A 24,420-nucleotide genomic window follows, 5' to 3' on the forward strand; every position below is an offset into this window, starting at 1 on the left:
CATGTGTTGTGGGAGGGACCCAATAGGAGGTAATGGAATCATGGGGCAGGTCTTTCCCGTGCTATTCTCACGATCGCGAGTAAGTCTTACAAGATCTGACGGTTTTAAAAAGGAGAGTTTCCCTGTGCAAGCTCTCTTCTCTCACCTGCCCCATGTGAGACGTGCCTTTCGCCTTCCACCATGATTGTGAGGCCTCCCCAGCCAAGTGGAACTATAAGTCCATTAAATCTCTTTCTTTTGTAAATTGCCCAGTCATGGGTATGTGTTCATCAGCAGCCTGAAAACGGACTGCTACAAGTCAGATACCCTAAATCCTCTCTCTCAAGTTCAAAGTTTCACAAATCTCTAGGGCGGGGCAAAATGCCACCAGTTTCTTTGCTAAAACATAACAAGAGTCATCTTTGCTACAGTTCCCAACAAGTTCCTCATCTCCAGCTGAGACCACCTCAGCCTGGACCTTATTGTTCATATCACTATCAGCATTTTTGTCAAAGCCATTCAACAAGTCTCTACGAAGTTCCAAGCTTTCCCACATTCTCCTGTCTTCTTCTGAGCCCTCCAAACTGTTCCAACCCCTGCCTGTTACCCAGTTCCAATGTCGCTTCCACATTTTCAGGTACCTTTTCAGCAGTGACCCACTCTACTGGTGCCAATTTACTGTATTTGTCTGTTTTTGCGCTGCTGATAAAGACATACCTGAGACTGGGCAATTTACAAAAGAAAGAGGTTGAATTGGACTCACAGTTCCACATAACTGGGGAGGCCTCACAATCATGGTGGAAGTTAAGGAGGAGCAAGCCACATCTTTTGTGGATGGGGGCAGGCAAAAAGACTGCTCCCTTCATAATTTTCAAAAGAAAATTGAGAAATTGTAGAAACTGAAAAATGGTTTTATACTTGTAGCAAATAGCAGAGTCAGACAAGACAGACTCTAGCAGTGACTGGAATAAGAGGCGGATCTTTGGGAAACCTCAAAGACAAGGATATAGATTTCCAGTGTTTCTTCACCTCCACAGTTGGATGCAATCTCTTTCCTCTGAACAATCTGCACTTCTCCTTGGCTCTGTTATGGCACTTATTATTTTCTACCTTATTTTAGGATTTTTAATGCAGGTTTAATCTCACTTTCTAAACCCATTCCACGCTGTGCAGGTCTATGCAAACCAACCATCAAAGTCTGAGGAAGCTGAGAGGCTAAAGAGGCTGACATATCCAGTTTCTCAGAAAGAAACATCTGATAGAGACTTACGAACAGAAGCCATATCTGTGTCTTGGATGGTGGTGAGACAAGATGGTGGATCCCTGCACCATTACCCCCAAGACCCAGGGCTTATATACCTTAGGGAAAAAATAATTTGGAAAGGATGTGTAGTCTAAAATTCAACAGATTTGCACCATGAAGAGGTCACTGACCTAAAGGTATGCTTTATTGATCTTACAGTGGTGTCTATATAAATATAGGAATAGAAGGTGGAAATATATCAACATGTCCATGATTTTTCTGAAATCATTCTGAAATTAGACTAATCTGCTTGCCATCTGAATGTCAGTGTTTTCATATATACGCTTAGTTTATACACGTTTACATACCCATTCCCTTTTTTTAAAATTTCAACTTTTATTTTAGTTAGGGGGGTACATGTGCAGATTCGTTACATGGGAATATTGTATGATGCTGAGGTTTGAAGTATTAATCCTGTCACCCTGGTAGTGAGCACAGTACGCAACAGGTTTTTTGTTTGTTTGTTTTGTTTTTTGAGATGGAGTCTCACTCTGGTGCAGTGGTGTGATCTCAGCTCACTGCAACCTCCACCTCCCGGGTTCAAGTGATTCTTCTGCCTAGCCTCCTGAGTAGCTGGGATTACAGGCATGTGCCACCATGCCCAGCTAATTTTTTGTATTTTTAGTAGAGACGGGGTTTCACCATGTTGGTCAGGCTGATCTTGATTCTTGATCTTGTGATCTCCCCTCCCTCGGCCTCCCAAAGTGCTGGAATTACAAGTGGGAGCCACTGAACCTGACCTTTTTTTTTTTTTTGAAACAGAATCTTACTCTGTTGCCCAGGCTGGAATGCAGTGGTGTGATCTCGGTTCACTGCAATCTCCGCCTCCCAGGTTCAAGTGATTCTCCTGCCTCAGCCTCCCGAGTAGCTGGGATTAGCACCTGGCTAAATTTTGTATTTTTAGTAGAGATGGGGTTTCACCTTGTTGACCAGGCTGGTCTTGAACTCCTGACCTCGGGTGATCCGCCCACCTCGGCCTCCCAAAGTGCTGAGATTACAGGCATTAGCCACTAAGCCCAGCCTTAGCTCCCACTTACAAGTGAGAACATGCAGTATTTGGTTTTCTGTTCCTGCACTAATTTACTTAGGGTAATGGCCTCCAGTTCCATCCATGTTGCTGCAAAGGACATTTTTTGTGGCTGTGTAGCAGTCCATGATGTACCACACTTTCTTTATTCAATCTACCATTGATAGGTACCTGATACACAGAATTTTCTGAAAGCATTTCTGTTTATAATGATACTGTAGAGGATTAAAGAGGAGTGTAATTTTTTTTTTGACATTCTTCTTGTTGAGAGGTGGGGATCTGTGTCTCTTCCCCTTAAACCTGAGCTGGTCTATGCCTGCTTTGACCAATACAATACAGTAGAAGTAATACTGTACCTGTACCAGTCATAGCCTTTAAGAGGACTAGAAATGTCCACCTTGGCCTCTTGGAGCCCTGAATTGCCACATAAGAAGTCTGGCTACCCTGAAGTGCCATGGTGGAATAGCTGTGTTGGGAGGGGAGAGGGAGGGAGTGAAGGGGATGTCTTAGGCAGCTTCCAGCTATGATTTGCATCATCTCAGTCCAGCTGATGCTCCAGATATTGCAAAGCAGAGAGAGATGAACCTCCCTTCTGACTTCTTTGAATTCCTGACCCTCAGAATTGTGAGAATAATATCACAAGTATAAATTGTTTTAAGAACTAGGGTTGGGAGGAGTTTATTAAGCATCATTAGTTAACTGGGTTTTTGGAGTGTAGCAACAGTATCTGTGGACACCGTCTCAGGAACACGAGCTGTCATATCCCCTCCTCTTCCACTTCCCATCGCAACCAATAAAGGCTGTTCCTACTATAAAAAACAAAGAGAGAGAGAGAGGGAGAAAGAAGAAAAAACTCCCAAATCATTAACTAAAACAGATGTTTTAAGATCACCAACAATTACTTTAATTCATAAATGTATATACATAGATTACATAAAGAAATTAAGTACACATGTTGCATTTTAAAAATGTGTCTTGTAGGTTATTTGTACAAAATTAAAATGAATTTAAGAAAACATTGTAATGTTTTAAAAATTCGTTAATCATATATTTATTTATTTTTGAGATAGAGTTTTGCTCTTGTTGCCCAGGCTAGAGTGCAGTGGTATGATATCGGCTGACCACAACCTCTGTCTCCCAGGTTCAAGTGATTCTCCTGCCTCAGCCTCCCGAGTAGCTGGGATTACGGGCATGTGCCACCATGACCGGCTAATTTTGTATTTTTAGTAGAGACGGGGTTTCTCCATGTTGGTCAGGCTGGTCTCAAACCCCCAACCTCAAGTGATCTGCCCGCCTTGCCCTCCCAAAGTGCTGAGATTACAGGTGTGAGCCACCGTGCCCGGCCAATCATATATTCAATATTAAGACTTAAGGCTTTAGAAAAGTTATTATTTAAAAAATAACTGATACTGCTTCAAAAGTGATTAATTCACCATGGTATAATTAGCAAGAATGATGCATTTCATTTAAGTTGCAGAAAAAATTATGTGGATCCTTCCTAAGTATTTTCAGTTTTTTAAAAATATTTTTATTGCCACATCACAAGGAGTCAAGAGGATCCTTCCTAAGTTTCATATCCACACAAAAATGTGATGCCTATATAGTGACCAGAAACAATAACAATAAAAGTAGAGTCAGCTCTCTATCTTGGAAACAATTTTAATCTGAAAGCATCAGTCAGAGGACCCACATAAAAAGCCATATCCTGATTTGTGGAAAAGTAATAACTTATTGGGCTGTTTCCAGGAGACACAGATTCTTGGTTTCTGAGTTCCTGAGCTGTTCACTCACTGTGCCAGAACAGCTGACTTCCCACAGTGTGTACTTGAGTATCTCAGCAACTGAGGACTGGAAGCGAGCTTGGAACTTCTTACTAATTAGGACATAAAGGATGGGGTTCAAGCAACTATTGAGGAATGCCAAACCAGTGGAGAGAGGGATTCCAGCCTGCATCACGTGGTGGGAATAGCTATTGTGGTGAATGGTGAGCTCCCAAATGCTAAACAGGTGATAAGGAGTCCAGCAAACCACAAAGGCCACAACCACAGCCAGAATTGTCCAGAAATGCCTACTGGAGATCAGGATGCTTCGCTTCTTCACCTTGAAGATGAGACACAAGTAGCAAATACTCATTGTTAGCAAAGGGAAGAGATAGCCGACAATAAATTTCACCCAGGTCAGAACATGGTGCCTGATCACAGTGAGGTCAGGATCATGCTTCTGAAAATTGTTATAGCAAAGAGTATGATTATTGAACTCCACGGTGTCCCGGAAGTATAGGGCAGGACCGCCAATTAGAGAAGCCAAAAGCCAGATGAATATAATGACAATCAGAGAGTTCTTGAGGGTTCGATGCCGATGAGATAAGACAGGATGGATCAAGTGGATATAGTGGTCCAGGCTGATCACCGTCAGGAAAAAAACACTGGCAAACATGTTCAACTGGGCAGTGAAGGAATTGGCTTTGCACAGCCAGATGCCAAAGGGCCAGTGGAAATTCATGACCACATAGGAGATGTACAGGGGCAGAAAGAGAAGAAAGATGAAATCCGCAATGGCTAGATTGAGGAACCACAGAGTGCTGACTGTCTTCTTCCACTTGAACCCCATGAACCAAATAACAATGGCATTTCCTGGAATTCCCAGGACAAAAGATAAACAATATAACACCAGGGAGACCCAGTGAACAACTCCCAGCTGGACTTTTTCCTCCAAATCAGACTCCAGAGAGTAATAGTCTAGGGCATAGGAATAGTTTTCAAATTCTTCAAATAATGTTTCCTCCAAATCTTCCATGACCTTGCTAAATGGAGAATGAAGAAATCTGTAGAAGCAAATTTGAAAAGAAAGAAAAAAAAATGTTTAAAGAAAAATAAAAGTTCAGTGAATGATAAGGAACATGAAGATAAAAATATTTCAGGTTATGGACTAGACATAGTATTTTTTTTTCCTTTTTTTGGGACAGGGTCTCACTCTGTTGCCCAAGCTGGAGTGCAATGGCATGATTTTGGCTCACTGCAGCCTTGACCTCCTAGGCTCAAGTGCCTCCTACCTCAGCTTCCCCAGTAACTAGGACCACAGGTGCTCACGACCATGCCCAGCCAATTTTAAAATTTTTTTAGAGACAAGGTCTCACTATGTTGCCCAGGCTGGTCTTGAACTCCTGGGCTCAAGTGATCCTTCTACCTCAGCCTCCCAAAGTGCTGGGATTACAGGCATGAGCAACTATGCCCAGCAAACACAGTATATTTTTTGATAGGACTTGTGGTTATACTCATATGTTCAAGTCTTGGTGAGCCTCAGTTTCACTCTGATTATCATTCTCCCAGCATGACAGTTCATTTCTGTAAATTATTTAGTAATTGGTAAATTAAAATGACAGACTACAGTTATAATTCTTCTGTTTGTAATGCTTGTAGGGCTGACTAGAGAGAATCTAACATTCAACAAGCATTTATTAGATTCCTATATGCATTATGATTTTATGCAAAAGAAAACAGATTAATACAAAAGAAAACAGATTAATATTTACAGAGTGATAACTTCACTCTGTAAGATTAATACTTACAGAGTGATTAATACTTACAGACAAATGCAAAAGAAAACAGATTAATACTTACAGAGTGATAACTTCACAATCTGTATTTCAGCCAGGCACAGTGACTCACACCTGTAATCCCAGCACTTTGGGAGGCTGAGGCAGGGAGATCACTCGAGACCAGCCTGGAAAATATAGCAAAAATCTGTCTCTACAAAAAAATTTTTTTTTAAATAACCACGTCTGGTGGCTCATACTGTAGTCCCAACTCAGGAGGCTGAGGCAAGAGGATTGCATAAGCCCAGGAGTTTGAGGCTGCAGTGAGCTATGATCAAGCCACTGCACTCCAGCCTGGGTAACAGAGCAGGACCCCACCTCAAAACAAAAAATTTTCCTGAAAAATCTGGATTTGTTGTTGCCCTGACTACTTAAACTCTAGATAAACAGTTCCAACTACTTCCTAATCAATCTACCTGCAGGTCACTGGAGATTTTGACCTGAGATTTTGCATCCAAGGATGTTTTGAGTCCATGTTTGTGAAAGCAAACATAGTAATCAGAATTATATCAATATAGATGGCTTCTCATCCAAAAGGTGGCTTTTGGAGTAAATTTGATTATGACCACTTAATTTCTATATATATATATATATAGATAGATAGATAGATATAATTCTACAGAATGCAATTAAGCTTTATTTAAAATTTTACCTTATTGAAATAATTCTTTTCTATAATAATTTATGACAAAGATTAGATTTTTTTTTTTTTGAGACAGCCTCCTGTTTTTTATTTATTTATTTTTTTTTTTTGAGACAACCTCCTGTTACCGAGGCTGGAGTGCATGGCGTGATCTCGGCTCACTGTAGCCTCTGCTTCCTGGGCTCAAGCAATTCTCCTGCTTCAGCCTCCTGAGTAGTTGGGATTACAGATGCCTGCTACCATTCCTGGCTAATTTTTGTATTTTTGGTAGAGACAGGGTTTCACCATGTTGACCAGGCTGGTCTCGAACTCCTGATCTCAAGTGATCCACCCATCTCAGCCTCCCAAAGTGCTGGGATTACAGGTGTAAGCCAGAGTGTCCGGCCAAAGATTGTATTTATTAATCAGTTTTAATTTTTGCCCATACCAAATTTTGTCTCTTAGAATTTCTACCAAAGTAAGTTTTATTTTGTGCCCACCCCCCGCCCGTTTTTGTTTTGTTTTGTTTTGTTTTTTTGAGACGGAGTTTTGCTCTTGTTGACCAAGCTGGAGCGCAATGGCGTGATCTCGGCTCACCTCAACCTCGCCTCCCAAGTTCAAGCAATTCTCCTGCCTCAGCCTCCTGAGTAGCTGGAATTACAGGCATGTGGCACCATGCCCGGCTAATTCTTGTATTTTTAGTAGAGACGCGGTTTCTCCATGTTGGTCAGGCTGGTGTCGAACTCCCAACTTCAGGTGATTCGCCCGCCTCTGCCTCTCAAAGTGCTGGGATTACAGGCATGAGCCACTGCATGCGGCCTTTTTTTTTTTTTTTTTTTTTTTTTGTTGAGACAGAGTCTTGCTTGTTGCCAGGCTGGAGTGCAGTGATGCCATCTCGGCTCATTGCAACCTCCACCTCCCGGGTTCAAGCGATTCTCCTGCCTCAGCCTCCAGGTATTTTTAGTAGAGACAGGGTTTCACCATGTTGTCCAGGATGGTCTCAATCTCTTGACCTCGTGATCCACCCACCTCGGCCTCCAAAAGTGCTGCGATTACAGTAATAAGCCACCCCACCCAGCCCCTCTGCCTTTTTTCTCATCAAGGCCAATTTTCTGGGTTAAGAAGACTTGAATGTCAGTTTTTCAATCAGCACAAAAGTGTACTGTGTGCAACTCTGTCTTCTTCCATTTTATTTTGTGCTATTTATATCTGCAGTATTGAAGATCAAGCAGAAGAAAGATTAATAGTTATATTCATTTCATGGAGCTACAATCATACATGAGGCAAATATATAAAATTTTAGATTATAGTATAAAGAGGTCAAAACATCCTGTGTTGCTCACAGTCATCTCAAATTCAATTTGACTATCACTGAATTCATCATCCTACCTAAAACCTTCTGAGAAATCTAGCAGGGCATAATTAAAAAACAAAAGCAATTTATTCCCTTCCTCCCAACCCTAACCCAGCAACTTTTTGTTCTTCAATATTCAATTCAAATGCCACCTTTCTTAGAAAATTTTCTGACTTACATTCCTGCAGATAATAATAATAATAATAATTATTATTATTATTAAAACAATTTACAATAAAATAATAGTCAATGTTATTGCGAATTCACTAGATGCCAGACATGCATGATCTAATTTGATCCTCATAAGAATCCTACATACACTTGTAATCCCAGTGCTTTGAGAGGCTAAGACAGGAGGATTGCTTGAGCCTAGGAGTTTGAGACAAGCCTGGGCGACAAAGTGAGAAACTGTCTCTTAAAAAAAAAAAAAGATCTTACATTGTAGGTAACTACAGGTGACCCTTGAAAAACATGGGGGGTACCTAGAGGCGCTGACCCCACACACAGTAAAAAAATTTACATAAAGCTTTTCATCGTTATTGAGACATAGTCTCCCGCTGTCACCCAGGTCAGAGTGCAGGGACACAATCATAGCTCAATGCAGCCTCAAACTCTGAGGCTCAAGTGATTCTCCCACCTCAACCTCCCAAGTAGCTGGGACTACAGAAGTACACCACCATGCCTGGCTGATATTTTTATTTTTGTAGAGATGGGGTCTTGTTATGTTGCCCAGGCTGGTCTTGAACTCTTGGCCTTAAGTGATTCTCTTGCCTTAGCCTCCCAAAGTGCTGGAATTATAGGAGTGAGTCACTGTGCCCAGCCTATAATAATAATAATAATAATAATAAATTATTATTAATAATTTATTATTATTATTATTATTATTATTATTATTATTTGGAGACAGTGTCTTGCCCTGTTGCCCAAGCTGGAGTGCAGTGGCACAATCTCAGCTCACTGTAACCTCCGCCTCCCGGGTTCAAGTGATTCTCCTGCCTCAGCCTCCCTAGTAGCTGGGATTACAGATGTCTGCCACCGCGCCTTACTAATTTTTATATTTATAGTAGAGATGGGGTTTCACCTTCTTGGCCAGGCTGGTCTTGAACTCCTGACCTCAAGTAATCTGCCCATCTCAGCCTCCCAAAGGGCTGGAATTACAGGCGTGAGCCACCACGCCTGGTCCTATTTCTTTTTTTTTAGAAACGAGTATCACTATGTTGCCCAGGCTGAACTCAAATTCCTGAGCTCAAGGGTTCTTCCTGACTCAGCCTCCTCAGTAGCTGAGACTACGGGAACACACCACCAAACTTGACTTGCATATAACTTTTGACTCCCCCAAAACCTAACTATTAATAGCCTTCTGTTGATCAAAAGCCTTACTAATGACATAAAGCATCAATTAACACATATTTTGTATGTTTTATGTATTATATACTGTATTCTTGCAACAAAGTAAGCTAGAGAAAAGAAAATGTTATTAGGAAATCATAAGGGCTAAGAGCAGTGGCTCTTGCCTATAATCCCAGCACTTTGGGAGGCCGAGGTGGGTGGATCACCTGAGGTCAGAAGCTCGAGACCAGCCTAACCAACATGATGAAACCCTGTCTCTACTAAACATACAAAATTAGCTGAGTATGGTGGTACATGCCTGTAATCCCAGCTGCTTGGGAGGCTGAGACAGGAGAATTGCTTGAACCTGGGAGGTAGAGGTTGTAGTGAGCCGAGATCGTACCATTGCACTCCAGCCTGGGCAACAACAGCAAAACTCTATCTCAATTAAAAAAAAAAAAAAAAAGGAAATCACAAGGAAGAAAACATGTATTTACTAATCATTAAGTGCAAGTAGACCATCATAAAGGGCTTCATCCTCATCATCTTCACAACAAGTAGGTTGAAGATGAGGAAGAGGATGGGTGGGTCTTGCTGTCTTGGGGTGGTAGGGGCAGAGGGAAAAAATCTATGCCTAAGTGAATCTGCACAGTTGAAACCCATGTTGTTCAAGGGTCAACTGTACTATTATTGGTCTCATTTATAAGAAACAACACTGAAGCTTATAGCAGCTTAGTAACTTACTCAAGATCACACAACCTGCAATTGCAGAGTCAGGATCTAAAGTCAGATCTGTTGGACCCATGGCCTGAGCTCTTAACCACGACAGCATTCCCCTCTTCTGTCATACTTGTCTTATCACACTTAACACATTATGTTGCCATTAATTTATTTTTAATTTCTCCCCTAATAGACTGTGAACTCTTTGAGAATAAGGACTGTCATTGCTGTACCCCCAGTGCCTTGTATATCTTAATATATCACAGGTGATTAACAGATGCTTAATAAATGATTGGCTCCCATTCCAAACCAAAGATAATTTTAAAACTTTAAGTGAGATTTTGTGAGTTCACCCCTACGTCAGTGTCACTGCCAGACTCTCTGTAACCTTGATCCACAGTTCTGGTTGTTTTTTTTTTGTTTTTTTTTTTTTTTTTGAGATGGAGTCTCACTCTGTCACCCAGGCTGGAGTGCAGTGGCGTGATCTGGGCTCACTGCAACCATCGCCCCCCGAGTTCAAGCGATTCTCCTGCCTCAGCCTCCCGAGTAGTTGGGATTACAACTGCCACCGCGCCCGCCTAATTTTTTTTTTTTTTGTATTTTTAGCAGAGACAGAGTTTCACCATCTTGGCCAGGCTGGTCTTGAACTCCTGACTTCGTGACCCACCCGCCTCGGCCTCCCAAAGTGCTGGGATTACAGGAGTGAGCCACCGCGCCCGGCCAACCCACAGTTCTATCACCAGGATCTTGGCTTATTCCTCGACACCAAATCCCTTCCTTCGCGGGTCCCACTCCAGTGAGCAAGAATTGGCTCCTGTGGTGGTGCCCTGTTCTTTCAGGCCTGGGATCTCGCTCTGCCCTCTCACTCACTCCTTCTGGTGACTGACTCTCCCCAGTGTCAGATCCTTGCCAGCTTAGTCTAAAACTTTGTCTTTTCTGTGTACTAGGACATCCTTACCTTCCAGGTACCTATGATCTGTTCCTTTAGGCTATTAGCAATTCAGAAGCCATATGGCCTATGGGGTGGTCTGAATCACCTTATAAAACCCTAAACAGAATCTCATTCCCCAAACAAAGAAAAGCCCATGGAAGACCCCTAATAGCTTCTAACCACTATCCTCACCAAAAGTCAGGAGCCTCCCCTTCCAATGTCATTACTGACCCTGCTGGGACAGTGTGATCATCTCAGGGCCTGTTGAAGGCAAACATCTTCTTCTGCATTCTGTTGGGGAAGGGGGTTGGAGGGTGGGATAGTGGTATGTTTACATGTGTGTGCGTATACCTTGAGGATGAGTGATCTATCTGAACAGAACACCTTCAAACAGAAAGCCCTGCACCAGAGAGGTTCTAATCTTCCAGGAAGCAGATGAATACATTAGATTTAAGGTGTAGTTCAGGCTTGGAGAAAAAGCTTCAAGAACAGCTGGTTGATGCTCACCTGAATCTTTTATGGGAAACAGGAGCTTAGGAATTCCCCCAAGACTTACAGCAGATGTTTTTGTGTGATGGTGATGGTGAGGGGTAGGGATAGAGTGGAGAAAAGAGAGAAGGCAGAACTTAGCAACTGTCCTACTGAATCCTTGAGTGGACACAGTTAACTTTTGAAGACATACTCTTGTTTACCTATTATACTATGTTTGGCTATTGCTTTACAGTTTTCAGGTACTTCCCGATCTAAGTAAGTTTCCAGACCTCATTTAGACCTTTCCAAATATCTAGAGACTAAATGTATTCATTTCCTAGGGCTGCAGTAACAAAGCACCAGAAACTGCTTGGCCTAAGACAACAGAAATGTATTGTCTCACAGTCTGGAGGCTAAGTCTGAAATCAAGGTTGTTTCCTTCTGAGGGCTGTCCTGGAAAATCTTTTCCATGCCTCTTGCCTAGCTTCTTGTGGTTTGCTGGCAAACATTGGCTTTCCTTGGCTTGGACACATGTTACACCGATCTCTGCCTACATCTTCACATAGCATTCTCCCTGTGTGACTCTGTGTCTAAATCTCCCCTTTATATAAAGACAGCAGTCATTTTGGATTAGGGCCCACCCTTACCTCATTCTATTTTCTATTCTATTGCCTCTGTAAAGACCCCATTTCTCTCTCCCTCTTTTTTAAAATTTTTATATATTTTTTAATTTTTTATTTTTTTAGACAGGGTTTCACTCTTGTTGCCTAGGCTGGAGTGCAGTGGCATGATCTTGGCTCACTGCAACCTCCATCTCCTGGGTTCAAGCGATTCTCCTGCCTCAGCCTCCTGAGTAGCTGGGACTATAGGTGTGCGCCACCACATCTGGCTAATTTTTATATTTTTAGTAGAGATGGGGTTTCACTATGTTGGCCAGGCTGGTCTCGAACTCCTGACCTCGTGATCTGGCTGCCTCAGCCTCCCAAAGTGCTGGGATTACAGGCATAAGCCACTGTGCCCAACCTAGACCCCATTTCAAATAATGGGGGTTAGGACTTCAACATATCTTTTTTTGGTGGGGGAGGAGAGTTACCATACAACCCATAAGACTAACTCAGGAGTGGCAACCACCATTTTTGAATCCCGATCACTCATTCATTCAGTCAATATTTGGTGTGCTCACATTGTTCAGGCACTACTCTACTGAGATACTTCACTAAATAAGACAACTATTTCTTCCCTCTTAGATTTTATATTTATCAGGTAGGGATAGACAGTAAAAAAGTAATTAAAATTACATAGTATATTAAAATACGGTAAGTGCTATAGAAAGATGAAAAAATTGAACAGGATAAAGGGACTAGAAGGTGGTTTTAACTTTCTTTCTTTCTTTCTTTCTTTTCTTTAAGACAGATTCTTACTCTGTTGCCTAGGCTGGAGTGCAGTGGCATGATCTCAACTCACTGCAGCCTTCGCATCCTGGGTTCCAGTGATTCTCCTGCCTCGGCCTCCGAGTAGCTGGGGTTACAGGCATGAGCCACCACAGCCAGCTAATTTTCATATTTTTAGTACAGATGGGTTTCATCATGTTGGCCAGGCTGGTCTCAAACTCCTGACTTCAAGTAATCTGCCTACCTCAGCATCCCAAATGCTAGGATTACAGGCTTGAGCCATTGCACCCAGCCTGGTTTTAATTTTCAATAAGGTGGTCTGAGAAGGACTCGTTGAGAAAAGAACAGCAAAGGCTTGATGGAGGTGAGGGAATTAGTCGTGGATATTTCCAGCAAGAGTGTTCCAGGCACTCTTGCTATGGCAGAAGTGTGTCTAACATATTCTAGAAGCAATAAGGATGCCCGTCTGTCTAGGATAGAATGAGAAAACCAAGCAAGAGGAAGATGAGAAGGAAAAAATTCAACAAGAACGTAGGAGGTTACATCATATAGATGCTTGTCAGCCTTTGAAGGATTTTTGCAAAGGGAAAAAGCAATCTGATTTTTATTATAGAAAGATCCCTCTTTCTGCTCTGTTGAGAATAGACTATTAGGTATAATGGTGGGGCAAACAAGTAAGAAATAGGCAGACCAGATGGAAAATTATTGCAATAATCCTGGCCAGAGATGACAGTGGCTTGGAATAGGTGGTAGCAGTGAAGGTGATGGGAAATGATTAGATTCTAGGTATATTTTGAAGATAGAACCAACAGTTTTCTTGAAGTCAAATATAACCCCTGACATTGGAGCCTTCTGTACCAGAGTCCAAGGACTTCTGCATCCCCTTTCCTCCTCTTCTCGTGGGCTAGAATATAGATGCAGTGATGAGCCACCTTGCACCATATAAATGAAGAAAACATGGTTTTTCATTTATAGAAGTTTGGACCCCTGGGTGACCTCATGGAACAGAGCTGCCCTACTTTTCTGGACCACTTCCTTTAGATTACTAAGTGAAAATATTCTCCTGGAATCCTTTTGGGCTATTTATTTTTTTCTTACAAAACTGAGTGGGTCTGTGGAACAGGCTTTTTTTTTTTTTTTTGAGACGGAGTCTCGCTCTGTCACCCAGGCTGGAGTACAGTGGCCGAATCTCAGCTCACTGCAAGCTCCGCCTCCCAGGTTCATTCCATTCTCCTGCCTCAGCCTCCAGAGTAGCAGGGACTACAGGTGCCCACCACCACGCCCACCTAATTTTTTATATTTTTAGTAGAGACAGGGTTTCACTGTGTTAGCTAGGATGGTCTCAATCTCCTGACCTCATGATCCGCCCATCTCAGCCTCCCAAAGTGCTGCGATTACAGGCCTGAGCCACTGCGCCCAGCTGGAATGGGCTTTTGTTAAAGCAGCTGAACCTGTATCCTAACTAATATAACTTCTCTAGGCCCTGCCTTTGAACACTGTGGTGGAGCCCTGGCAGTGCTCACCTCCTGTGACAAGATGTTATAAGAAGTCTTTGAGGTAGGAGCTATTTCTCACAATGGTTATGGCTTCAGAAGCTCACTGGAGGAGGCAGAGGGGAGCTTCCCTTAGAGGGGACAGAAAGGGAAAGAAGCTGGCCTTATGAGGAGGAACTCTTACCCCAGCAATGGTTAGGGAGGTATTTAGGAAATCCCCTTTTTAGCCATGAAGACTTAACATGAAGGAGGTTTTGCAGTTGACTATGGTAGGTTAAAGAGGTGCTGCTGGTAAGACTCTGCTGCCTTTTTTTCTGCTGCCTTTTTTTTTTTTTTTTAAAGACAGGGGTGTTGCTCTGTCACCCAGACTGGAGAGCAGTGGCAGAATCATAGCTCACTAGGCAGTAACCCAGTTACCCTGATTAGAGAATGAAGTAGGCCAAGCACAGGGGCCCACACCTGTAATCCCAGCACTTTTGGAGGCTGAGGCAAGGGCACTGCTTGAGCCCAGGAGTTCAAGACCAGCCTGGGCAACATAGTGAAGACCCTGCCTCTATGAAAATAAGAATACATTTTTTTCCAGAAAAGAGAATGAAGGCCAAGCCTGGTGGCTCATGCCTGTAATCTTAGCACTTTGGGAGGCCAAGACGGGCAGATCACTTGAAGTCAGGAGTTCGAGACCAGGCTGGCCAACATGGCAAAACCCTGTCTCTACTAAAAACACAAAAATTAGCCCGGTGCAGTAAGGCGGAGGTTGCAGTGAGCTGAGATCATACCACTGCACTCAAGTCTGGCAACAGAATGAGACTCCATCTCAAAATATAAAATAAAAAAAAGAATGAAGTAGAAGTGGGTGAGGTGTCTGCTAAGTTATACTTTGAACTAGAAACATGGATGAGTGTAACTTTGGCGCAGAGCACAGCTTACAGGTAGGAATTGACAGACCCAATCTGTGGAGATTAGAGGGTGAAAATGAACTGTGTAATAATGCAATCTCAAAGTAATATCGGTGCTTTCAAAGGCAAAATGTGTTTACAAAGAAAGCTTACTACCTTGAGCATTTCTGCCAACTTAAAGGGCCTATAGAGATGTTTCTTTAAATTATTAAAAAGTCGTATTACACTGTATAATCAATCATGTCGTGTTGTAGTTCCCTGTTTATTTTTGGTGGGATAAGAGAGAAAGGACAAAAAGAGACACAAAAAGAAAATGGGGGAAATTTTTCCTCAATTTAGCCGTGTGAAGATATACATATATACATGCACACACATATATACATATGCATATATACAAATCGTTTTTGAGGGCTGATGGGAGGATGTGAATGAAGGATCAGAGGTAAATAGGAGGGATGCCTGGGCGATGGAAAGAGGCTGTGGTGGGCAGTAATCAGAAATGAAGACAGATAGTAGGTGGATATTAGGTTTTTTTTTTATTTTTGAGACAGAGTCTCTTTCTGTCATTCAGCCTGGAGTGGAGTGGTGCAGTCTCAGCTCACTGCAACCTCCACCTCCCAGATTCAAGCAATTCTCACCCGAGTGTGGGGCTGTAAGCTGAGCGCCGGTCCCCTGGGCCCCCGCTTTTCTTTCTCTATACTTTGTCTCTGTGTCTTATTTCTTTTCTCAAGTCTCTCGTTCCACCTTACGAGAAACACCCACAGGTGTGGAGGGGCAGGCCACCCCTTCATCTGGTGCCCAACGTGGAAGCTTTTCTCTAAGGTGAAGGTACGCTGGAGCGTGGTCATTGAGGACAAGTCAACGAGAGACTCCCGAGTACGTCTACAGTCAGCCTTGCGGTAAGCTTGTGCGCTCGGAAGAACCTAGGGTAACAATGGGGCAAACTAAGAGTAAATATGCCTCTTATCGCAGCTTTATTAAAATTCTCTTAAAAAGAGGGGGAGTTAAAGTCTCTACCAAAAATCTAATTACGCTATTTCAAACAATAGAGCAGTTTTGTCCATGGTTTCCGGAACAGGGAACTTTAGATCTAAAAGATTGGGAAAAAATTGGCAAAGAATTAAAACAAGCAAGTAGGGAAGGTAAAAACATTCCGCTCACAGTATGGAATGATTGGGTCATTATTAAAGTAGCTTTAGAACCGTTGCAAACAGAAGAAGATAGCGTTCCAATTTCTCATGATCCCAAAAGACTGGCCTTTAATTATAATTGATCTTAAGGATTGCTTTTTTACCATTCCTCTGGCAGAGCAAGATTGTGAAAAATTTGCCTTTACTATACCAGCCATAAATAATAAAGAACCAGCCACCAGGTTTCAGTGGAAAGTACTACCTCAGGGAATGCTTAATAGTCCAACTATTTGTCAAACTTTCGTAGGTCAAGTCCTTCAACCAGTTAGAGACAAATTTTCAGATTGTTATATCATTCACTATATTGATGATATTTTATGTGCTGCAGAAACAAGAGAAAAATTAATTGACTGTTACACATTTCTGCAAGCAGAGGTTGCCAACGCAGGACTAACAATAGCATCTGATAAGATCCAAACCTCTGCTCCTTTTCATTATTTAGGGATACAGATAGAAAATAGAAAAATTAAGCCACAAAAAATAGAAATAAGAAAAGATACATTAAAAACATTAAATGACTTTCAAAAATTGTTAGGCGATATTAATTGGATTCGGCCAACTCTAGGCATTCCTACTTATGCCATGTCAAATTTGTTCTCTATCCTAAGAGGAGATCCAGACTTAAATAGTAAAAGAATATTAACCCCAGAGGCAACAAAAGAAATTAAATTAGTGGAAGAAAAAATTCAGTCAGCGCAAATAAGTAGAATAGATCCTTTAGCCCCACGTTGGGCGCCAGATGAAGGGGTGGCCTGCCCCTCCACACCTGTGGGTGTTTCTCGTAAGGTGGAACGAGAGACTTGAGAAAAGAAATAAGACACAGAGACAAAGTATAGAGAAAGAAAAGCGGGGGCCCAGGGGACCGGCGCTCAGCTTACAGAGGACCCACGCCGGCACCGGCCTCTGAGTTCCCTTAGTATTTATAGATAATTATCTTTAGCATCTTAAAGATAAGGGAGTGGCAGGACAATAGGATCTTTTTTAGGGAGGAAATTAGCAGTAAGACATAAGAACAAGGATCTCTGTGACATGAATAAGTTTAAAGGAAAATCCTGTGCCTTGAGATAAACCTTTTAGCAGCATTGTTTCATCCTATCACATGGGGATAAACCTTGGACAATACCTAGCTTTTCTAGGAACAAAGACACACCCTGCACGCCCAAAATCCATTGAACCTTGAGTTACCACAGCACATGTCTCTTGCAAGGATAAGGTTGGGGGTAGGGTCACAGATTAACAGTCTCTCAAATACAGAACAAAATGGAGTCTCTTATGTCTACTTCTTTCTATATAGACACAGTAACAGGCTGATCTCTTTCTTTTCCCCACACTCGAGAATCAAGTGTGAAAAATCAAGTGATTTTTGTGCCTCAGCCTCCCAAGTAGCTGGGATTACAGGCATGCGCCACCACACCCGGCTAATTTTTGTATTTTTAGTAGAGACAGGGTTTTGCCATGTTGGACAGGCTGGCCTTGAACTCCTGACCTCAAGTGCTTCACCCCCTTTGACCTCCCAAAGTGCTGGGATTACAGGTGTGAGCCACCACACCCGGCAGCATTAGGTCTTTAAATCCAGGTTTAAAATAAAGAGGATCATTAAACAGGCAGGATCAAGTGGTCTTGGTCGGCAGTGACTTTCCATTGAGATGTCCATGTAGTCTTCTCAGTTTGGAAGAGCACAATAACAAAGCCAGGATGAGGCTTTTCAACTTGACAGAAAAGACGAAATAGCTACTGTATTTGTCTTAAACCATAGGTGCTGCTGAAAGGCACATAAATAATTCTGACTGAAATAAAGACTAATAAAGGTCTCTATGAGCATAAAAAGTTTGTGTAGCCACTTAACCGCCAAGCTGTACTGTGAACAGGGATATATGTAGGGCCTCCCAAGTCTATTAGAAGTATGTGAAAAATGCTTGGTGTGAAGCAAGGTTCAGAGAACCTCCATGAAGCCTCTGGTTTAAGTTCCATAGAAAGTGAAGGGACATATTTACTGCAGGGATTCAGCTGCTTTGAGGACCCACGTTATCACATTCCTAGGTTACTTCTACCTAGATACTCAAATGGCAAATCGTGTGCTTGTGGAGTATAGAACTACCTATTGAATTAAACAATCTGGTGTCTGATCTATTCAGATTTAATAGATGGCAAAGCTGAAACTCTTTTCTAAATAAATAAATTTTACTGCAAGAGGTCTGGCAGAAAGTGTAATAATAAACAGTCTATAAAATCCAGATGATTTTGGGGAAGGACACCTGGTAGGGGTGTGTAACATTAAACTTCTAAGTGTGGCTTTCAACAAGGCTTGGCTATAGAGGGAAACATTTTGTTCATCTACCTTGACAAAACACAAAGATTCCTTCTGGCAGAACATTTGGTGAATGAAGAGAGGTTTAATTTTGTTCTGTATTGTTGAGTTAGATGGGTTTTCATGGACCACTGCAAAAAACGTACACCTCACAGAATCTTAAGGCAGTTTAGGCTCTAAGCTGGTTTGAACAGAGAGAAGGACTTGATATTGTGAACTCTGTCTACGTAGGTTGCCTGTGTAGAGTTCTCCACACACTCTGGTAAAAAGAACTCAAGCTCTGAATATGTCTCCTGTTAACACCACAGCAGCTGTTGGGGGAACATGTATTTTGCTTCTGACTAGATAACAGGAAGGAATAGAAAAGGCAGGGAGCAGTGGCTCACGCCTGTGATCCCAGCACTTTGAGAGAGGCTGAGGCAGGTGGATCACTTGAGTCAGGAGTTCAAGACCAGCCTGGCCAACATGGTGAAACCCGTCTCTACTAAAGATACAAAAATTAGCCGGGTGTGGTGGTGTGTGCCTGTCCCAGCTACTCAGGAGACTGAGGGAGGAGAATTGCTTGAATTCGGGAGGTGGAGGTTGCAGTGAGCCAAGATGGTGCCACTGCACTCCAGCCTGGGCAATAGAGTGAGACTTCATTTAAAAAAAAAAAAAAAAAGAATGAATAGAAAGAATTGATGGACACAAGAGAGAAATTCTCCAGTGAAAACCACAGATCCATGACCTATCAAACATATGGTCAGCAAGCTGTTTTTCAAGGGCTGTCTTCTTAGGGAAGAAAGATTTTTTGAAACATGTATATGTGTGTTTTGCCCTGGGGAGGTGGTATTTGGGACATTGCTGAGTATTTTCCACTGTCAAACATAAACTATACTACACCCCACAATGTACTCAAGATGTTTGGCATCAGTAGAGTATTTTGTTGCCATTCAGATGAACGATCTCTGCTTGGAAGGCGTTGAGGCACAACAACACTTTAAAAAGAGACCCTGTTTATTCACCCAAGGGAAGGAAAGGGAGGCTAGATGGAAATTGAAGTTTGGGTGGTGATATTGTCGCTGCTGCCAGTTGGGAGGTGGTAGAATAACCCTCACACCCCAACCCCTGGCATAGCTTATCCTGTAATAGAGACGCAGCTTGCCTAGCTGTAGCTCCTGTGTCATTTATTACTTAATGCCAGGCGTTAAGACAAATGACAATATTCTTTGGTATATTAGGAAGAATGAAAGTATTTTGATTTGGCTCGAGAAGGGATAACATCAATGGGAGTGTTCTGATGACAAAGGCCTTTGAATGTCATGCTTAAGGGTTTAGATTTTATTCCATTGCTCCCAAAGCACGTAAAAATGTTTGTAGCAGGGAGCGACGTGACAGAATATTTGTTTTTGTAAAGATCATCTGGTAGCAGTTTGCAAGATGGTTTGGAAAAGAATTTGAATGGAAGTAAGACAATCATTCAGGAGCCTATTACCACAATGGAAGTCAAAGATGGAAGCGCCTTACACAGTGAGAGAATTGAGATGAGGGAGATGTATTTGAAAGACACTGATTTGAGAAATGAATAGAATCTTTCAGGAAGCTTAGATGAATTGCGAATAATCTTCACAATAACATTTTTCTTGAGTTGGCATTGAAAACCTTGAACACAAAAGCGAGCTAATTTTAGGCATACAAATGTTTTATCAGTTTTAAAGGCAGTGAGATTAGGAGAGAGAAAATTTTTCCTTTTCAAAGAATAATTGAATCAAATGGAAATTAATAATACCTATTTTCATGATGCTGGGATCGAATTCTTGTCATAAAAGGCATTTGCAGCCTCATCCGCGCGTCAGCCCCCATGCTTCACTTTGACAGTTTGAAAAAGAGAACACAGCACATGTACGGGAAGTCAACGCCCACTTATGTACCTGTTGTTTTAATGCTCCACCCAGAAATTAGTGTTCTAACTTGTACAATCTGTATGGCTCTGTTAATTGCTGGGGGTGAATGATTATCCTTAGGTTATGAAGAAACTTTTAGGCTTAATTCCTTTGCAGACTTTAAGATCATTAACACACATGTATAATGTAAATATCAGGCACTATCACGGTCTATAGGTTGTGGAATTAGACTGCCCACTCTCAAATCCCAGTTCTTCCTGTTTCTGGCTGTGGGATCATGGACAAATCACCTGCTACCAAGAAACCTGTTTCCTCCCTTGTAAAATGGGAATAGTAATAGCACCTAACTCATAGGGTTGCCGTAATGATCACATGAGGAAATCCTTAAAAAGTGGTTAGCTCAGTGCCTGGCACACAAAGCATGCTCAAGAATTGTAGGTATTGATCATTATCTACAAGTTTTAGCTTAGGACTTTTAAAAGCAGTGGATAATAAAAGGGAAGCAGAGAGAGAGAGAGTGGGACTTCTTTGAGTTACTTCATGAAAAGGGTGAGAAGATAGTATACTACTTTATATCAGGGACTTGAACATTCTTGGATTTTGGTATGCATGGGAGGTCCTGAAATAAGTCTCCGGTGGATACTGAAGGATAACTGTACTAATTTGGAGATTTCTATCTATGATCAAGACTTTTAAACATTACATTGTTACATTGTGATTCTTTCCAAGACTTGAGATAAAGCTTGGGAAGAAGTTACCACTTGTTTCAGTTTATAAACTAGAAAAAAAAAAACCTATGCACATCATCCCATATACTTTAAATCCTCTTTAGATTACTCATAACACCTAATACAGTATAAATGCTATGAAATAGTTGTTGTATTGTTTAGGGGATGACAATAAGAAAAAAAAAAGCCTGGGCATGTTTAGTACAGATACAGCCATTGATTTTTTTTCTTCTGAATATTTTTGACCTGTGAACCTACAGATATGGAGGGCCAACTGTGTTTTCTTCTTTTTTGAGACCAAGTCTTGCTCTGTCACCCAGGCTGGAGTGCAATGGCACAAACTTGACCCATTACAACCTCCACCTCCTGGGTTCAAGTGATTCTCTTGCCTCAGCCTCCCGAATAGCTAGGATTACAGGTGTCTGCCACCATGCCCAGTTAGCTTTTATATTTTTAATAGAGACGGGGTTCCACCATGTTGGCCAGGTTGGTCTTGAACTCCTCACCTTAGGTGATCCACCTGGCTCAGCTTTTCAAGGTACTGGGATTACTGGCGTGAGCCACCACACCCGGCCCCAGCTGTGTTTTCTTAAAAAGAGATCTCTGTGTATACAAGTCACTTTTTATCAGGAAGAATATGGGCACTGAATTTGGAAACCTTGATGGCACAGAACTTCTGTAACTTTACATTTGTAGGGCATGTGACTGGACAACTGTTAGAGATCCGAAATGTTTAGCTTATGTTGCAGATACGTTCATCCATATAAACAGTCAGAACTAAAGCTTTCATCCTCTTTAGTGTCTTCTGGGCAATGTTATGTATCGTAACATAACAAAGAACTGATTTTGGAAGCAAGTATCACGGCAGGGTACCTACCAGATTATAAAACTTCTCATATATAGATATTACCCATGGTTTAAAAATTTTTTAAAGGCTACAAGTGACTATGTCTGAGACTAGAATATTTAATCATGACCTGAAATCTCTACAGGCCAAGACAGGCTTCTGAAAAGCCCAGGAAACATGGTGGAAATTTGTATTCCTGTATCTCTGCCTTCTATTTCATTATTGTTTGGCACTGAAGATGTTTTCGTTCTCAATCACACACTGTCAGTGACATTTATAGAAGTCCAGGGAGAATATCCGGTTTAGGCTGGAAACTGAATTGGTGGTCAATGTATTCTTATTTTAATTTACACCAAGATACTTCCTCTCTTAAAGAAAGAAAAGGCTGTCTCCTAAAGGGGAGGGAACAGTAATCAGGGAACTTGCAGAATATATTGAGATTGCAGCCACTTCACAAAACAATACTGTTCATTATCCAGAGAGGTAATACGTGAACTCAGTGAAGGGGAGGGGAGGGAAACTTGTTTTTATAGCAACGGTAATGCTGTTTCAACACAGCAGCAAAAGGAGGGGGAGGAGGAAAATTCTAGAACTTCCTTTCATTCGTACAGAATGCTTGAAAATATTTTTGCCTTTTCTTCTCCTAGGAGGAGATACAAAGGAGTATAGGATAAAATGTAGACATAAAAGATAAACCACAGGTTAAAAGACTTGCTCATTGATCACAACTAAACAATGGGGGTGCCAGATTCATTATTGTGATGATTTAATGGTTTAAGATATTTGTTATGGGCTTTCATTTTATTTTTTTTTTTGGAGACAGAATTTCACTCTGTTACCCAGGCTGGAGTGCAGCGGCGTGATATGGCTCACTACAACCTCCACCTCCCAGGTCCAAGTAGTTTTCATGCTTCAGTCTCCCAAGTAGCCACGCCCGGCTAATTTTTGTATTTTTAATAGAGATAGGGTTTCGCCATGTCGGCCAGGCTGATCTTGAACGCCTGGCGTCAAGTGATGTGCCTGCCTCAGGCTCCCAAAGTGTTGGGATTACAGGCATGAGCCACTACACTGGGCCATCATAGACTTTTTTTTTTTTTTTTGAGATGGAGTCTCGCTCTGTTGCCCAGGCTGGAGTGCAGTGGCACAATCTCGGCTCACTGCAAGCTCTGCCTCCCGGGTTCGTGCCATTCTCCTGCCTCAGCCTCCCGAGTAGCTGGGACTACAGGTGCCCACCACCACGCCCAGCTAATTTTTTTTGTAGTTTTAGTAGAGACGGGGTTTCACCATGTTAGCCAGGATGGTCTCGATCTCCTGACCTTGTGATCTGCCCACCTTGGCCTCCTAAAGTGCTGGGATTACAGGCATGAGCCACCATGCCTGGTCCATCATAGACATTTTAAATTATTTTATGGTAATGAAAACAAAGCTGGTAACTGCAACACTCTATTTTCTCATGGCCAATCTATATTTGGAACAGATTGTTGAGTTCTGCAAAACAGACATTGGAAAGACCGTTGGAAAACAAAAGCAGTGCAAAAGAAAGAACTCTGGAGGGTTATGGAGGGGACTTGAAATTAGTCTTTGTTAGAATGCTTAAGGAACCAGTGAGAAAGGAAGACTTAAGCAGTTTGATGACTATCTTCAGATACTTGAAGATGCCAGGGCAGAAAATGTTGGCATAATAGTCAAGAAAATTTTGGCTTAAGAGAAGCAAGAAGTTACATCTGTTTAATATTGAGAAAGTTAAAAGTCTACAAAACAAGCAAGCAAGCAAGCAAGCAGAATGCATTGCATTGGGTGGGCACTAAGGGAGTTTGATCACAGCCTGGATACTGCTGGCTGGGGATACTCCAGAAGGCACTGACTCACGCATTAAGCGGTTTTTCACATCATCCTTCAAGGGCAAGACTCTATGATAATGGATATCATTTTTGAGCTCTTATTCTCTATTTACAGATTAGGAAGCTGAAGGTCAAGAAAATTAAAAAATGTATAAAAACTATTCAGAGGCCAGGTGCGGTGGCTCACGCCTGTAATCCCAGGAGGGGATTTAGGAGGGGATTTGGGAGGCTGAGGCGGGTGGATCACCTGAGGTTGGGAGTTCAAGACCAGCCTGACCAACATAGAGAAACTCCGTCTCGCCGGGCGCGGTGGCTCAAGCCTGTAATCCCAGCACTTTGGGAGGCCGAGACGGGCGGATCACGAGGTCAGGAGATCGAGACCATCCTGGCTAACACGGTGAAACCCCGTCTCTACTAAAAAAATACAAAAAACTAGCCGGGCGAGGTGGCGGACGCCTGTAGTCCCAGCTACTCGGGAGGCTGAGGCAGGAGAATGGCGGGAACCCGGGAGG

At 42.2% G+C, this 24,420-nt stretch overlaps 1 protein-coding gene across 8 annotated transcripts in view; it reads right to left on the reverse strand.

The window, feature by feature from the left end:
* Positions 1–3,189: 3,189 nt before the first annotated feature.
* GPR1 (G protein-coupled receptor 1) overlaps positions 3,190–24,420 on the reverse strand; it is a 49,816-nt gene continuing 28,585 nt past the window's right edge. For 7 of the 8 annotated variants that reach the window (XM_025404728.1, XM_025404725.1, XM_025404726.1 and 4 more), the window contains one exon: positions 3,190–5,133. In XM_025404728.1, coding sequence (XP_025260513.1) covers positions 4,038–5,105 — 1,068 coding nt within the window. In that variant the 5' untranslated portion in view covers positions 5,106–5,133 and the 3' untranslated portion in view covers positions 3,190–4,037. Of the gene's footprint in view, positions 5,134–5,929; positions 5,996–24,420 lie in introns of those variants that run through there. The other variant, XM_025404731.1, reaches the window with a different exon arrangement.

This window comes from Theropithecus gelada, chromosome 12 (genome assembly GCF_003255815.1).
Source record: "Theropithecus gelada isolate Dixy chromosome 12, Tgel_1.0, whole genome shotgun sequence".
Classification (NCBI taxonomy): domain Eukaryota; kingdom Metazoa; phylum Chordata; class Mammalia; order Primates; family Cercopithecidae; genus Theropithecus; species Theropithecus gelada.